Below are 15,528 nucleotides of genomic sequence, written 5' to 3' on the forward strand. Positions count from 1 at the left end.
CGGATGCACGCCAAGACCGTAGGATCCTACGCAGTGCCGTAGGGGACCGCACCGCCACTTCCCAGCAAATTAGGGACACTGTTGCTCCTGGGGTATCGGCGAGGACCATTCGCAACCGTCTCCATGAAGCTAGGCTACGGTCCCGCACACCGTTAGGCCGTCTTCCGCTCACGCCCCAACATCGTGCAGCCCGCCTCCAGTGGTGTCGCGACAGGCGTGAATGGAGGGACGAATGGAGACGTGTCGTCTTCAGCGATGAGAATCGCTTCTGCCTTGGTGCCAATGATGGTCGTATGCGTGTTTGGCGCCGTGCAGGTGAGCGCCACAATCAGGACTGCATACGACCGAGGCACACAGGGCCAACACCCGGCATCATGGTGTGGGGAGCGATCTTCTACACTGGCCGTACACCACTGGTGATCGTCGAGGGGACACTGAATAGTGCACGGTACATCCAAACCGTCATCGAACCCATCGTTCTACCATTCCTAGACCGGCAAGGGAACTTGCTGTTCCAACAGGACAATGCACGTCCGCATGTATCCCGTGCCACCCAACGTGCTCTAGAAGGTGTAAGTCAACTACCCTGGCCAGCAAGATCTCCGGATCTGTCCCCCATTGAGCATGTTTGGGACTGGATGAAGCGTCGTCTCACGCGGTCTGCACGTCCAGCACGAACGCTGGTCCAACTGAGGCGCCAGGTGGAAATGGCATGGCAAGCCGTTCCACAGGACTACATCCAGCATCTCTACGATCGTCTCCATGGGAGAATAGCAGCCTGCATTGCTGCGAAAGGTGGATATACACTGTACTAGTGCCGACATTGTGCATGCTCTGTTGCCTGTGTCTATGTGCCTGTGGTTCTGTCAGTGTGATCATGTGATGTATCTGACCCCAGGAATGTGTCAATAAAGTTTCCCCTTCCTGGGACAATGAATTCACGGTGTTCTTATTTCAATTTCCAGGAGTGTATAACAAAAGGATTAATGGTAATCTGTTGTCTTGTCCAGTGGAAACTCTGAGCTTCATCCTGTAGAACTATACTATAATTTTCTGAAAAATCATATATGACAACAAATTCAGATTCCATAAAGTTTTCTCTTGTGGAGTTAAGGAATGTTCGTTGTTGCTTGGCAACGAAATGCCGAATCAAAGTCGACATCTTACTACAAAATAAATCTATGAATTCTTCAGAAGTTTTCTGAACAATTTACAGATTACATCGGTCAACTGACATCCGCTGTCGGAACTGAACTTATTAAATTAAGTTTTCATGAAAAGAGTCTTTTAAAATTTTACGTATGACAGTTTCTCCTGGGCAGTATTCACAGTTTCCCATGTTGCAATCAACTGATGATGGGTTGCAAAGCATTTTTGCAATGCACTGCTTATAATTGTGTAAGCTGCTGTTTGTTACTGTATTTAGTTTGGCATTTTCTATCATTAATTTTATGTTTTGGTGAGTTGTGCACATGCAGACAGTGTGTGTGCGCCACTCCGGCCAGCTAATACACAATGTTTTGGTCTCAACTCAGCAAATTTAGAGAAACCTATTTTTATGTTAGGAAACTTGTCTTTAAAATGTTTGTAAGCTTCTTTAAGGTTACACAAAATAAGTCTTTTTGATATTTTTGTTTTATTTCCACTTGTTTCTGTAATTCACACAATCTTTAATACCTGGCATTGCCCTGCTAACTTCATCATTTTCATAAAATGAATCTACAGTTTTGACAGTTTTTGTTGGTAAACACTTCCCTGGTTTTGGGTTTGGACCTTCCATGAATCCTCTCTCTTTCAAGATTTTTTTGGACTGCCGAACAATGTAATCAGGAGCATTAAATTCCCTCATTATTTTCCTGACACTCCACTTTTCAGGTAAACTTGTAAGAATCATTAGTTTTTTTACTCTACTTATAGAATTTTTAAAGTTTCTTTTAAGATTTTCAAGAACGGATTCATCAGTATCAGTATCTGACGAAGCAGTTTCAGGAGCAACAAAAAGTTTACGTGTCATTGATGAGATTTTCTTCACTTTTGATTTGGCATAACGCATAGATGTTCGTTTTCTCTTGTCAATTGGGGACTCACCTAGTTCTTGAAGTGTTGTGTTAAATGTTTTAACAGCTACTGAAGTTGGAGTGAAGTCAGGGTCTTGGTCTCGGATGATTATCTCTGATCCAGAAGATTCTTCTTCAACATTTTCATCACTGATGGGCTCTGGTGTATTTTTCAATTTGGTTACACCTTTCCTACATTTATCACAAATCTTGGCACCATTTGGTATTTGAGGAAATAATTTGGGCATCCATGTTGTGACATTTCTCAGTTTTTTTCTGTCTCTAATAAAATGATTTGACTTCTTCAATGGATTACAACACTGCACTCTTACAGCACTGCACTTTTTGCTTGGTTCCATATTTATACAAAAACCACTTATAAACTGTCCTTCAATGTATAGATTTACTTGAAAATGAACTATTAAACATAATAGATACAGACTGGTCAACACAGAGGTAACAATTGATTTGCACTAAAACCACAGTGCAAAATAATGCTGTAGGCACACAAAGCCTTAGAAGGTAACAATGCAGACTACATCATCTCAACAATGGCTCCGGTCTCTGAATTATTGTACAGACATCAAGCCCTATGTATACGGTCCTCTACTGACGTACTACCTTAAAGGTCAGTTTGGTCAAACTAGGGCCGTTAGTGAAAAACAAACAGTCCGGATTTTTTTTTTTTTTTTTTTTTTAACAATGAAACCATCATCATCCCACATTTATATTTTGCCATGTGATTTACAACAGTATGAAGTAGTTATGGAAATATTTTGAAAATTTTCAATTATGTACTTTTTGTAAAAAAATTAAATCAAAATATTAATTACCATTTTGAAAAAGGTTATTAATTAGAAGCTATGTTTTTTGTCTATCACTGGAAAGAGCATGAAAAATGCTGCAAAATGACACCTTTCCCAGTTCTCTAGCTCAATTAGGGCAGCTCCTAGGGCAAATTAAAAAAAGTCCGTTCACACATTTTTGGCCAGTTTTGAAACGTTTACTTGACCATATTTCAGGAATGGTTTGAGGTAAAAAATTGAAATTTGGTATTTTTCTTAGTTTCAGCACCCACTATGAGTATACCAACTTTCAGCAAAATCTAAGAGGGTGAGGTAAAATTTTTATTTAAAGTGTGTTGATATGACATGGAATGACTCACCACCTCATGACCAGTACACTGTATATCAAGTCAGTTGGCACAAGCAACTTACTCAATTCAAACAGCTGGTACCGATTTTTAAAATGACTAGGAACACCATCAGAAATAATGATGATCTTCTCTACCCCTGTTTGCAGTTGAAGAATTTTGCACATTGGTAGCAAACCATGTGCCGAGTCATGTCCTGTATCATCACTTATAACTGCAACACTTGTTGTCTTGTTTTGAAAATATGTCACTCCTGTAAAAATTGAAACCTGGTCATTACTCCAATGATACCCTCGTACTTCTTGAATTGCAGACCAGTCCTCAGCAAAATCACAGTGAAGTACAAAACATAGTTCTTCAGCTTGTACACACCCTTTCACTTCTGCTATGTGTTGTTCCAATTTCTTCAGATGCTGGTGTGTTACTGCTTTCACTGACCACTTACCAAGTTCATCAATGAAACTGTCAAAGGCAACAGTTTTCTTAATTAGTTTATTTTCCTCCCAAGTCACATATGTAATTTCTGCAGAGCTATCTGCTACGTCTTCCACACTAAGTGTCTGTAAAGACAGTCCTCCCTTTCCAGGACAGTCACACAAACAAGTCTCACTTTATGTCACAGACTTCACACGCCCAACCAAGGTGTCTTATGTCATGTGCTCCAGTAAGTTATTCAAAGTTAAAACACAAAATTCAAAATTCGCGCAGTACACACATAAACAGACATCTCTAGGTGGGTGTGCAACTACCCACTTAAGTCATAGTGCATAAAATTGTGACCTTCCAATATGTGAAGTTGTATAGTTGCTCTTATAAATTACAAAAGTTTCTTTAACACTGCGAGTCATGTTCCTCTTCACTTTTACAACTTCTTCACCTTCGACTGTTACAGTTATAGTGTCTTCTTTTTGTTGTTACTCTGGTGAAAACAGTCCCATTTATCTTCCAGATAAAATGACTGCATTATTTGAACTTGAGCTGCTTGTACAGTATGACCATAATAAATAGGGATCTGGTCTTCCAAAGACTCCTTTTACAGACCTCACATTTGCTTGATTTGTCTACCGTGTACTTTGATACTGACGGAATGTGATGTAAAATTGTTTTCTTTGAAAATGTCTCTGGAATAATACTTAAAACTTTCACCTTTTCTCTGTAGGATGCACAATATTCAACAGCTGAACTGATATTTGTGAAAAATTCCTGGCAAGAGGTGTAAGAGTGCTTTGGTTCATTTTCTTCTGAAGATGGAATTTCCGCTTTGAAGAGTGTGGTCAGTTTTGCTGTAGTGTATTCATCAATAGCTTTAGTAATTTCTCTGGACTTTCTTGACGCATAGAGCTTATGATTCAACTTCACTGACCACGGTTTCTTAACAGGACTAACACCTACCTCTGTAGTTGACTGATTCAGGGTATTTAATTCTTCCTTAATTGATGCAAAATCTGCATCATCTGCACCATGGGAGGCTTCACCTTGTTCAGATACTATCATTGTTGTTATTCGGTCAAAACATTTAGAACACAAAAAGAGTCGTCACTGGAAACATCTTCACTTCGAAACAGAGTCTACAAATGAGAACACATACTCACAACCTGAACAAAGTCTGTTTATTTGTTTGTCTTATATATCACTCTTATATAGATATGCAAATAGTCAGTACACTTCACTCTCCTATGGCCCCAGTCAGAAGACAATTCAAACTGTCTTTTTCACAAAACATACTACAGCTGTGTCAACTGGCAAATTCCTCACAAAAACACAGACCTCACTGGATGGTCTCAGATTTCTTAGAAGCCACTTCAGTAAACAAATTAGCACTGAACAACTACAATACAGAAACCTGAAATGAACAGCCGTGACAAAGAAACTGACAAGAAACTACAACAAACTACAGCAAAGTTTAAAAAATATCTACAACAATGAAAGTGATAAGAAATAACGGCAACAAAGACAATGGAAATAAACATTGTAACAAAGAAATTAGTAAGATTATAATAGAGGGAAACATTCCACGTAGGAAAAATATATCTAAAAACAAAGATGATGTGACTTACCAAATGAAAGTGCTGGCAGGTCGACAGACACACAAACAAACACAAACATACACACAAAATTCAAGCTTTCGCAACAAACTGTTGCCTCATCAGGAAAGAGGGGGAAAGACGAAAGGGTAAGGAGTCATTCCAATCCTGGGAGCGGAAAGACTTACTAGTAAGTAACAACTTCAGTGAAGACATACATTACCCCTTGGAAGAAGAAGAAGAAGAAGAAGAAGAAGAAGTAGTAGATTTTTTAAAAATAAAAACCGTCCAACTTAAAAGAGGAAGCTCTTCTTTACAGAGATTATAGTATTTACATAGTACTAATCAACAGAAAAAAATCTAACTTTTCTGGATTGGCATTTTGAAAGAAAAAAAAATTAATTTTCCTGTAAATTATTAAAAAAAATTGTAAAGGTAAAAAAAACTTTGGCAGATATGTGCAAATGGAGAATATCATTGTAATCATACAGCAATTATCTCCCCCCCCCCCCCCCCCCCCACCACCACCACCAAAAAAAACCCTCTCTAACAAAATATCTAGAACTGTTACAGAGATACAGCATTTTAAAATATTTTCTGATATTCGCATCTTCAAAATGGTGTTCACATTGTCATATCTGGAGGTCTGTATCTCAGGGCAGGAACATACGCTAAATTCAGTAACATCCGAGACTATGAAGGCAATGCCCCTGCCTGAAGTGATACGGATTATGCCTATTTGAACAAGCATTGTTTGCTAAGCTCTACTCTCTGGGATTGTTCAAAATAAGTTTGTACAAACTCTCAATAGCAACAGCTTAATCTGTAAATGTAAGACAACCCCTATATTAATCTAGTAAACAATCTAAAACCACTGACCTCAGCAGCAAGTGCTTAATCTGCAAATAGAAGACGATCTCATAGTTTTCAAACAACGAATCTGGGAAAAAATCTCCTCTTATAATCAGGTACATACGGTTCTGTTCCACAGAGAGCCTGCTATAACTCAAATTTTGACTGGCAAGCATCATTCTTGGTATGCCACATTTAGAGACTAGAAAACTTTCTTCCACACTTTTTTCAACTAAAATTTCACTCAGTACAAATACGCCATCTTGAATTTACTGTCTCCCAGATGTACAGAGATTTGTGTCCAAACTAAATGAGATTTCATGTTTACATACAAAATGTTAGTGGAAAAGAATTGTTCTCTTTGCACCTACCTTAAAATTTGTACCATGAATATCCACAATTCAAACTTTCAAATAAGAACCTCTGACTAGTTTTAGGATGTAAGAGAGAAGATAACACATACCTATCCTGCAACTCTTTAATGGACCAGCTGAAAATGTCCAGGTATTTGAAATTGAATAATTCATCAGCACAAATCTAGTACTTACTATGACTTGTCAATCTTTTCCTGGTTGTTGTGCTCTCTATTTAACAGGCCAGCAGATTTCTGACTGCAGGTGCTTTGTGTGTGGCCACTGGGAATGTTAAGTAGCTACACATATTGCTGCAAGTCTGACAAGCAATGTGCAAGCATCCACAAGTTTGCACAAATCGCCTTTACCCCACACAGCTCATGTATTCTTGTATAGTTTGGGTATTTATTTAACTTCTTTGATTAAAAGTTAACACACCTATGAGAAGCTTGAACACCATACATAAGATTGAAAGCAGCACTGCGATTTCTCACAACACGAAAGAGCTACAAAGAACTTGCAGATTTCCAAATATCTTCCATTTTTTTCTTTTTCATAATAGTAGCCATGAAGGAGTTGATTTTCTGAGGATGGCCTACTTGCCAGTGGTCAAATCAACTGCTTGGATTAGGAAATCAGAACATTATGTGCTGCATCACACTTTTTCTCATTGCGATATTACCCCATTTGTGTTCACAATAGTTTTTATTGAATTGCAGTTGCTTAAATTGCCTACTCAATCAAGTCACAATTGACCCGTTTGAGATCACTTGATATGGTCAGGCATTCAGAAGTGAATAGTTTGGCAGCATACATCTGGAACTATTACCACTTGTTAATCTTTTACCTATTGCTATGCTCCCTAGCTCATAGGCCAAGGTACTTCGTGTGTGGGCACTAGGAATGTTAAGACAGCTACACGCATCACTGAAAGTTTGACAAGCACACATGAGCAAGCATTTTCCATAAGTCTGCACAAATCGTCTTTGCATCACACAGCTCGCCTATGCTTGTATAGTTTGAGGGGGTTCCCCCCTCCCGTGTGTGTTCACATGCTGCAGCTATGAAAACAAATCTGGAATTGTCCTTTGTTTGTACATACATACAAGGATTTGGCACACATACTTGGTTCACAAAAACTGGCAGCGACCTGCATGGTTTAAAACTGTTCAAGCCTCAACCCATCTGAATTGATACAGGGACTGCATAAACTTTCCCCATAGATGCTAAAGTACCCTTACGCAAAATAGCGGTTTCCACATGTATGCTGGTTAAGCTATGAGTAATGTGTGGGGCCACCACTATATATTTAACAACAACAATACAACGTGTAACATTGCAGTAGCTGTTACAGCAGATAGTGAATGTTGTGTTGCAATGCAGAGACTGGTTTGCTTCTATATGTATGGTGAAGCAATTCCAGTCTTGATGGAGGAGCTGTCTAAGACTTCTCTGTGGTGGTTTACTAGAATACAGAATAAGCAATGAAAATAATAATCTTGCAGAATGTTGCTTTTGAGAACTGATGTGGAACTTTTAGCAATAAGTACAACCATTGAAAACTAACACTCACTAATCCACTTTCATGAAATATTCAATCACTCGTTACCACTACTTTCAAAGATGTAGTACACATGTAGCACAGTGTGAAGAAAGCAGAATTTGTTCTCCCCCTCCATCAGTAGGTACATTCACCATGAGGAGGCAACTTCCTTCGCCTTCCACGAAAAGGTTGTCAGGAAGACGTTGACAAACAGTAAAGAGATTATTCTGCCATCTAAATGAGACTGGTTATATGATATGAATAGAATGATTGATGGCTTATATATGTTCGTTTTGTGAACACAACAAATAATACCCTTTTTTTTAGTTACACAAATGTTGTGATAGATGCACACACTACTTTTAGATGAACAACCAATACAGCCTGTTCTTGTTAAAATTAACAACAGTTTAAAATAAATATATTAAGTACATTTTGAAGTTTGAATAGTGTCTATAAGAAAGGAGGTAACATATCTTCTCATGAGAGTAATATAAAAGAAGAATAAAAATACAACATGGAAACCTATGATAGAGCATTACAGAAGTAATGAAGCAGAATCAGCAACAGGTGGCTATTGTCTTTAACGCCTAACAAGAGACTGAGAGTATACAAGGGAGTAACATTATATAATACCTGCATGTTTCAATGAACCAGTGCTGAATAAACAACAAAATTATGCCACACTTAGAAGAGAGATACATGGAATACCCTACGGTGTAGTGAGCCCCCCAAACACACTTTACTGAAAAAAAAAACTGTATCCCACCAGCCCTTACTTACAGTTATATACAAAAGTCTTTCACCAATTACCACTCTTTTATGCATACTTTCCAATAACCTATGTAATCTGTCCCATCTCCTCATTCAGCAATGCATGTTGTTTTCCTGAATGTGAATGACCCATCACACCTGCCATTGCGAAACACTTCTATTAGTCCCATCTCCCAATAGTTACAACTAAGCAATGAATTAAATCACAACACTTAGCACCGTTTGTACTACTTGGTTTTCCGTGTGCTGACATATTTCTCTCATACCACCAAAAACTGAATCCTTATATAAACATCTCTCTTTGCACAGATATAAAACTACATAAGACAATGATGAGGTATCGAATTCATTTTCTTCTCCTCCTCTTTCTCAACCTTTCAACTGCAGCAGACGTGTTTGCTATTTGCCATGTTGGCTGCTGTATAAATATCAGCGATCCAGTGCCCTGCTAAGATTATGCTGAATATTTTCTGGAGCATGAAGTGGCAACCCTATCTGTCCTCCAAGCATAGCCAACTCTGATACATCATAAGTATAATGAGTGTGCTATTTACTTAGCAATTTCTTAGATTGCAGCTTTTCTGCAGGTGAATTCCAACACTAACTCGCAAAGTGACGTACATCTTTAAAGTCATCTATGTGGTAAAGTTCAATAATACCATTTATAGAAGAATAGGATACACCAATCACTTGTCATATTAATTTAATATTACACTGGCATTTATGTAAACTACAGTGACATTTTTTAAAATTTCACTTTGTTGAATATGTCTCATGAGAACTGTTTGGTAGCTTTTAAGACAATAGCAAATTGGTTGTCAGTCACAGTTGGACATATACCTTTGATAGTATGTGTAAACAGCTGTAGTAAGTCACTGATGTCTCCGCCTTGTGCAGTAGCTAATAAAATGGTTGCTTCTCTTTTGAATAGCTTCATGTGAATCAAAAATGGTCAACAGTCTGCAATGATGCTTATTTAGTTGCTTATTGTACACAATTTATGGAATAAACACTGTAGGATCCAAAATGCCCAACCATTCACGTTCGTCTCTGCTACCAAAATAACTCTTTTTTGCAAACAACTTTCCAAGGAAGATTATTGTATGGTGGAAAACTTTGTTTTTTATTGTATGGTGGAAAACTCTGAAAGGTAACTTCTATATTTCAAGCACATAAATTCAATAAATTATCCCTAGACAGCCCTCAAAACCAAATAATCAAGTTTTCCAAATACTTTTCTGTGGTGTCCAAATAATAGCTGCACAACAGAATAGAAGATTACGTATAATTTTGTTTCACTGCTGCAATCTATGCATCATCTAATTTTTGTAATTCACATACTGACTACACGTTAAAGATCTGAAGTCTGTAAAGTCAAGGGGAGTATTAGCACAGAAATTCATTAGGAATTAAATTCTAATGAAAAGAACTCTGTATTCAGTGCCTTTTACACCTCCTTTATATATTTTCTAGCCAACTTTTTGATTCAATCTTTGGGCTGGCACTGATGGAGTTAAAAACATATTTTTATTTTTTTTTTTTTCTTCATTTAGATTTAGAGAAGTACTTTTCCTATCCACTTATCAATAGTTAATAATTTTGTGTGTGTAGAGTTTCAAACAAGGTCCAACACACAGTGGCAGGTTTCGCATTAGTATCTGGTTTCTTAGCCAATAAGTAAACTGCTCTCAGACTTTGGAGAATTGTAATCTCTTGTAGAAACATATAGGTGTATTACATGATTTACAAATGTTACTCATGAATGCTTCATTCTCATTCTCACTTTGAGCAAGACTCTCTAAAAATAAAACAGCAATTTAAGATCACAGGAGAAAATTTGCATAGAGACTGTGCAGGTTCACAGCCAGTGGGCCCTCAGCATCACAATATGTCTCTGTATATTAACACATGCAGAGCACACAGGTATGTGAATGGTTGTACGTTGCCTCGGGCAGTCAGAGGGTTAATTATGGTTACATATTTATTTGTAGTAACATTTTGCAAGATGTCTACTATACACTAATTATTTTGCAAACAGGTTCCAATACATAGTAAGCTTTCTAGAAATGCATATGGGAGCTACGTGACTTAACACACTCATAAGAAACACATTATTTTACTATTTTGTTCACCAATTTGTGTAAAGGTCAATTTGTTTTTGCATCAAGTCGCTAACTGTACGAGTTCTGAATTTCTCGCCTGGTATATTTCTGCTCCCCTTTTTTCATTTCTTTCTCTCTCACTTTAGACTGACTTGCAGTAGGAGCTAAATTGTTCAGAGTGTTATGTTACCAAATCTATCTGTAGCTGGGATGCAACTGTGTTAATCATTTAACAATTTAATACCTGCTGTAGTACCATATCAGACCAGTCCTTGTGAATGAGCCTACCCATCTTCATATCACAAAGCTAATGGAAATTTCTTTCTAACTTACCAGGGAAATCCCAAAACTGGGCCTGACATGAATTTACAGCACTGGCTGATTTACATCGTGCACATCAATCTCCCCTCTCCATTCTCAGTCAGGTAGGTATTTCCAAAGGCAACAAGCCTTGTGATGGCAGTAGATTAAAGATGAGAATTACCAGCATTTGATGTAGCAACTTTCAGCGTATGCCTCTGAGCATTGAGCAGACCACGAGCCGCTAGCTGCTGTTTGTTAGCAGCATTTAGCTGAGCACCAGGTACATTTCTTGGTCTCTGTATCCCAACAAGCTGTATTGCCGGTTGCCCAGCACCCTGCAATTAGAAAATGTTCTTGAAGTTAGTCTCAGGAACAGTGAGTAACATTCACAGATTTTAAATGCAATGATAGTAATGTGGTGACTTGAGATGTAACTCACAAACAATAATAGACTAGATTTATAAGCAGTGAAAAGGAGATACTATATAGGCCACTCCTTGTAATTTAGGCATGTAATGGGCAGGTACCTACTACAAGTTAAGACTTCCAATAAATAGTGATTTTCTTATCAAGCATGCAGTACTTCAACTTAATAAACAATTTACATTTCAATTGTGTTGTTATTATCCAAATGAAATGGAAAATGGTTGACAGCAGTGTCACAAGACACACAATTACTGATTTTTTGTTTGTTTATTATGATTGTATGTATAAAACACACTCAACAGTAGTTTTAGCATTACAACATTAGCACTAAGAAAAACTATAGTAAAATGACTCAACGTAGAGAGAAAAGATCAGGAAGTTGTGTGCCTTGACAACACATTTAACACTTCTAAAATAACTTGCAGCAATTTTGACGAAGAGTAAATATGGAAATATGATAGACAAGGTGGTGATTCTGTTGAAATGCTTACCATCTGGACTGCAGCAGTCAAACTATGCAAACTGTTGTTAACAGTATAAACCAAAAGGAACACATTGAAAATGAGAGGGGAGTCAGTGAGTGATCATTTACTTGCATAATAACCAATGATATGTTTTGTCTTACAAGACACCAAAAATACCATTTTGTGTTGTTCAATCGTATTTCCCTGTGTGGTGATGTTTACCATTAACTTAACAACAAATAGAGAGAGAGAGATAATGTCCAACGCAATGATTATATTTGAAAATACGTCATTCATAATAATGTATACATTATTAGAGGGTGATCCTTAAAGTCAATTGCGACTACATGAGATAATGTTAATCAAGAACAGGAAGTAATTTAACAGTTCAAAAAGTTGTACAATACCATAAACGCATCTTCAAACTCTCTGAATATTTTTGTTTTATGTTAGATAAAGCTCCTGCCCACTATATCTAATAAATTTGTGAATTCTTTCACCAAGTATTATCAAAGAGAAAGGCAAACAATGGAAGTGGTAAAAATATTCAATTGTCATATACTATGTGCAATGATTGTAAAAGAGCTGCTAACAGATAGTGTTTTCACTAAGACACCACATCATTACTGACATGAAACAATTCATACAAGAAAATTGGCAAGAAATTTACAACTTTGAAGAACTTTATTTGCAAGATGTTTCACAAGGAGAGGGCACGACTTGGGGAATTCATACTGGAATGAGGTTTGTAGTTTACCTAAAAAGGGTTATCTTGTAGGGCAGTAATAAAATGCACTGAACACCCAATACGCAGAAAAAAGATTTTAACTTTGTACCTGCATTTTGCATTCTAGTTTAATGAACATTTGAACTTGTGTAAAAATAGCTCAGTGGAAACAAGCTTGATTTTTAATCTGCTGATCCGGGTTAAATTCCAGCTTTCACCAATATTTTTTCTTTATTAATAATTAGGACTTTTAAATAAAGTGAATAATATGTGGAAGAGGGGCAGGAGTAACATCCCAAGAAAAAAATTGGGTCCATCTGGCTCTGGATGGTAGCACCCTGTGAGGGCCTCTGCCTAGGATTTCCTGTGAAGCCCGGTCAACAGTCTCAACAGCGGAAGAGGAATCGTAGCTCCCAATGGCAAAGAGAGTGGAAGAACCTAATGAAGAAAACCATGAAATATAATCATTTCAGACCAACAATCTGAACTTATCTCAGAGTTTATTTCCTGCCATGTACAATGTACAATTTCCATTGCAGAATTGAAAGTCTGCTAAAAGATAGGACTAGCCAGACAGTAACTTGAGAGAGGGACCCACTGCTTTAGCCAATGCATCGGGACCTAGGGTTCTGGGAAACCCAATATCTGCGATACGGATGAGTTGGAGCAGCCTTGGTATCCTTACAAACTCAAGTTCAAAAGAAAATTCTTCGCAGGCACCTTGAATGCAAACTCATTACTAAAAATAGGTAAACAGAAAGAACTTGAAATTCTCTTACATAAGCATGAAATACAAATTTTAATAGTACAAGAAACAAGATTTTTGGAGAAAAATGTTACAGTAGTCAAAACAACACAAAATATTAAAGGGTAAACCAGCAATAAAAATTATTAAAGGCATACCAACAGTTGGTACCACCTTCTATGTTCATAAAAATTGTAGATAACATTATAGAATTCAAATTCAGTTCAGAAAGCCCCTCTCTTCTCACAGCGAAATGCAAAAATAAACGTTATTCATTTGTTAGTTGGCATGCTCCAATTAATGATGACAATACGAAAAATCTGAGTAAAGTAGAGGCATTCTGGGAACTTTTGGAAGACGAAATATCAAAAATTCCACAATCAAATGTTGTGCTACTACTGCGGAATTTTAATACACAAATAGGGAAAGAATAAAAACTATCCAAAAAATAGTAGTAGAATATCCAGCCCATAAAAGAATGAACAAAAATGGCAGAAAACTAATTCATCTTTGTAAAACATTTCAGTTGAAGTTAATGTCAACTTCCTAAAAAAAGAGGAGAGAGAGAGAGAGAGAGAGAGGTGGATATCTCCAAATGCAATACTACAGGAGATTCATTTAGATCATGCAGTTACTTCTCAAAGCAATATTAAAGCAATCATGAATGCAAAAGTACGAAGAAATAGGGAAAATTTGACTCTGTTCATTAGATGACTAAGATTAAACTGAAACTTCTCTCCAATAAAAACCAAGAGAAACAACAAAAATTGATTAAATATAACACAGACTGGCTCAACAACATAAAAGGGGTAATAAAACATTTTCAAGATAAAATTAAAACAGCTAAATCAGGAAAATGAGAAGAATTATCCAAAGAAAACAACAGTGCAGCAAATAATGGATTTGGATCAACAAAAATGAAGAAGAAAGTCTAATGAAATGAAACCTGTGAAGAAGCAGTTGCAGAAAGAGCAAAACAGTGGAAAAAATGGAATTGTTCTGGGGAGACTGAGCATCTTGATGAATTTACAATGCAAAGGAAAGAAATAACAAGAAAGCTAAAGAAGGCTAAACAATCTTGTGAGAAGTCAAAACTTGTAGACATACAAAACAGCTTGGTCATAAATAATTCCCACAATTTCTATCTGATGTTTAAAAAACATCGAAACAGATATCAAGCAACAAGTACTTGCTTCAGAGATGAAAATCGTAAAATAGGCCTGAGCAATACCCAGAACTGTGAAATAGCAAGAAAGTACTTTGACCAACTCTTGAACTGTGAAGAACTTAACTGTAACCAAGAATTTCCATATCTTCATGAAAAACAGAAGCAAACCTACCACAGCTGAATAAATTTAAAAAGCAGTAAATATCCCGAAAAACCACAAAACCAGTGGAGAAGACTGTACGACAACTGAAATTATAAAATGGTCTGAACAAAAAAATTATAACTAACCTACACATCATATCTGAAGAAATATGGGAAATTGAAAAGATTTCAGAAAACTGGGAAGTGGCTCTTATCCATACTTTGCACACCAAAAGTGATAAGCATGGTGCAAATACAATGAAAAACCAAAGAAGCTGGTACACCTGCCTAATATCATGTAGGCCCCCTGCAAGACGCAGAAGTGCCTCAACATGACGTGGCATGGATGCAACTAATGTCTGAAGTAGTGCTGGATGGAATTGACACCATGAATCCTGCAGGGTGTCCATAAATCCTTAAGAGTACGAGAGGGTGCAGATCTCTTCTGAACAGCACATTGCAAGGCATTCCAGATATGCTCAATAATGTTCATTTCTGGCAAGTTTGGTGGCCAGCAGAAGTGTTTAAACTCAGTAGAGTTTTCATGGAACCACTCTACTAATTCTGGATGTGTCGTGTGACGCACTGTCCTGCTGAAATTGCACAAGTCCAGTAGACGCAGGTAATCAGATAGGATGCTTACATACGTGTCAGCTGTCAAATGTCATATCTATACGTATCAGGAGTCCCATATCA

The 15,528-nt window shown here is 37.2% G+C and overlaps 1 protein-coding gene across 3 annotated transcripts in view; it reads right to left on the reverse strand.

Moving 5' to 3' along the window:
• Positions 1 to 15,528, reverse strand: part of LOC124622191 (putative mediator of RNA polymerase II transcription subunit 26) — a 283,782-nt gene that overhangs the window by 74,779 nt on the left and 193,475 nt on the right. For all 3 annotated transcript variants that reach the window (XM_047147835.1, XM_047147836.1, XM_047147837.1), the window contains one exon: positions 11,343 to 11,496. In XM_047147835.1, coding sequence (XP_047003791.1) covers positions 11,343 to 11,496 — 154 coding nt within the window. The remainder of the gene's footprint in view (positions 1 to 11,342; positions 11,497 to 15,528) is intronic.

The sequence above is a fragment of the Schistocerca americana genome, chromosome 7 (assembly GCF_021461395.2).
Source record: "Schistocerca americana isolate TAMUIC-IGC-003095 chromosome 7, iqSchAmer2.1, whole genome shotgun sequence".
Classification (NCBI taxonomy): Eukaryota; Metazoa; Arthropoda; class Insecta; order Orthoptera; family Acrididae; genus Schistocerca; species Schistocerca americana.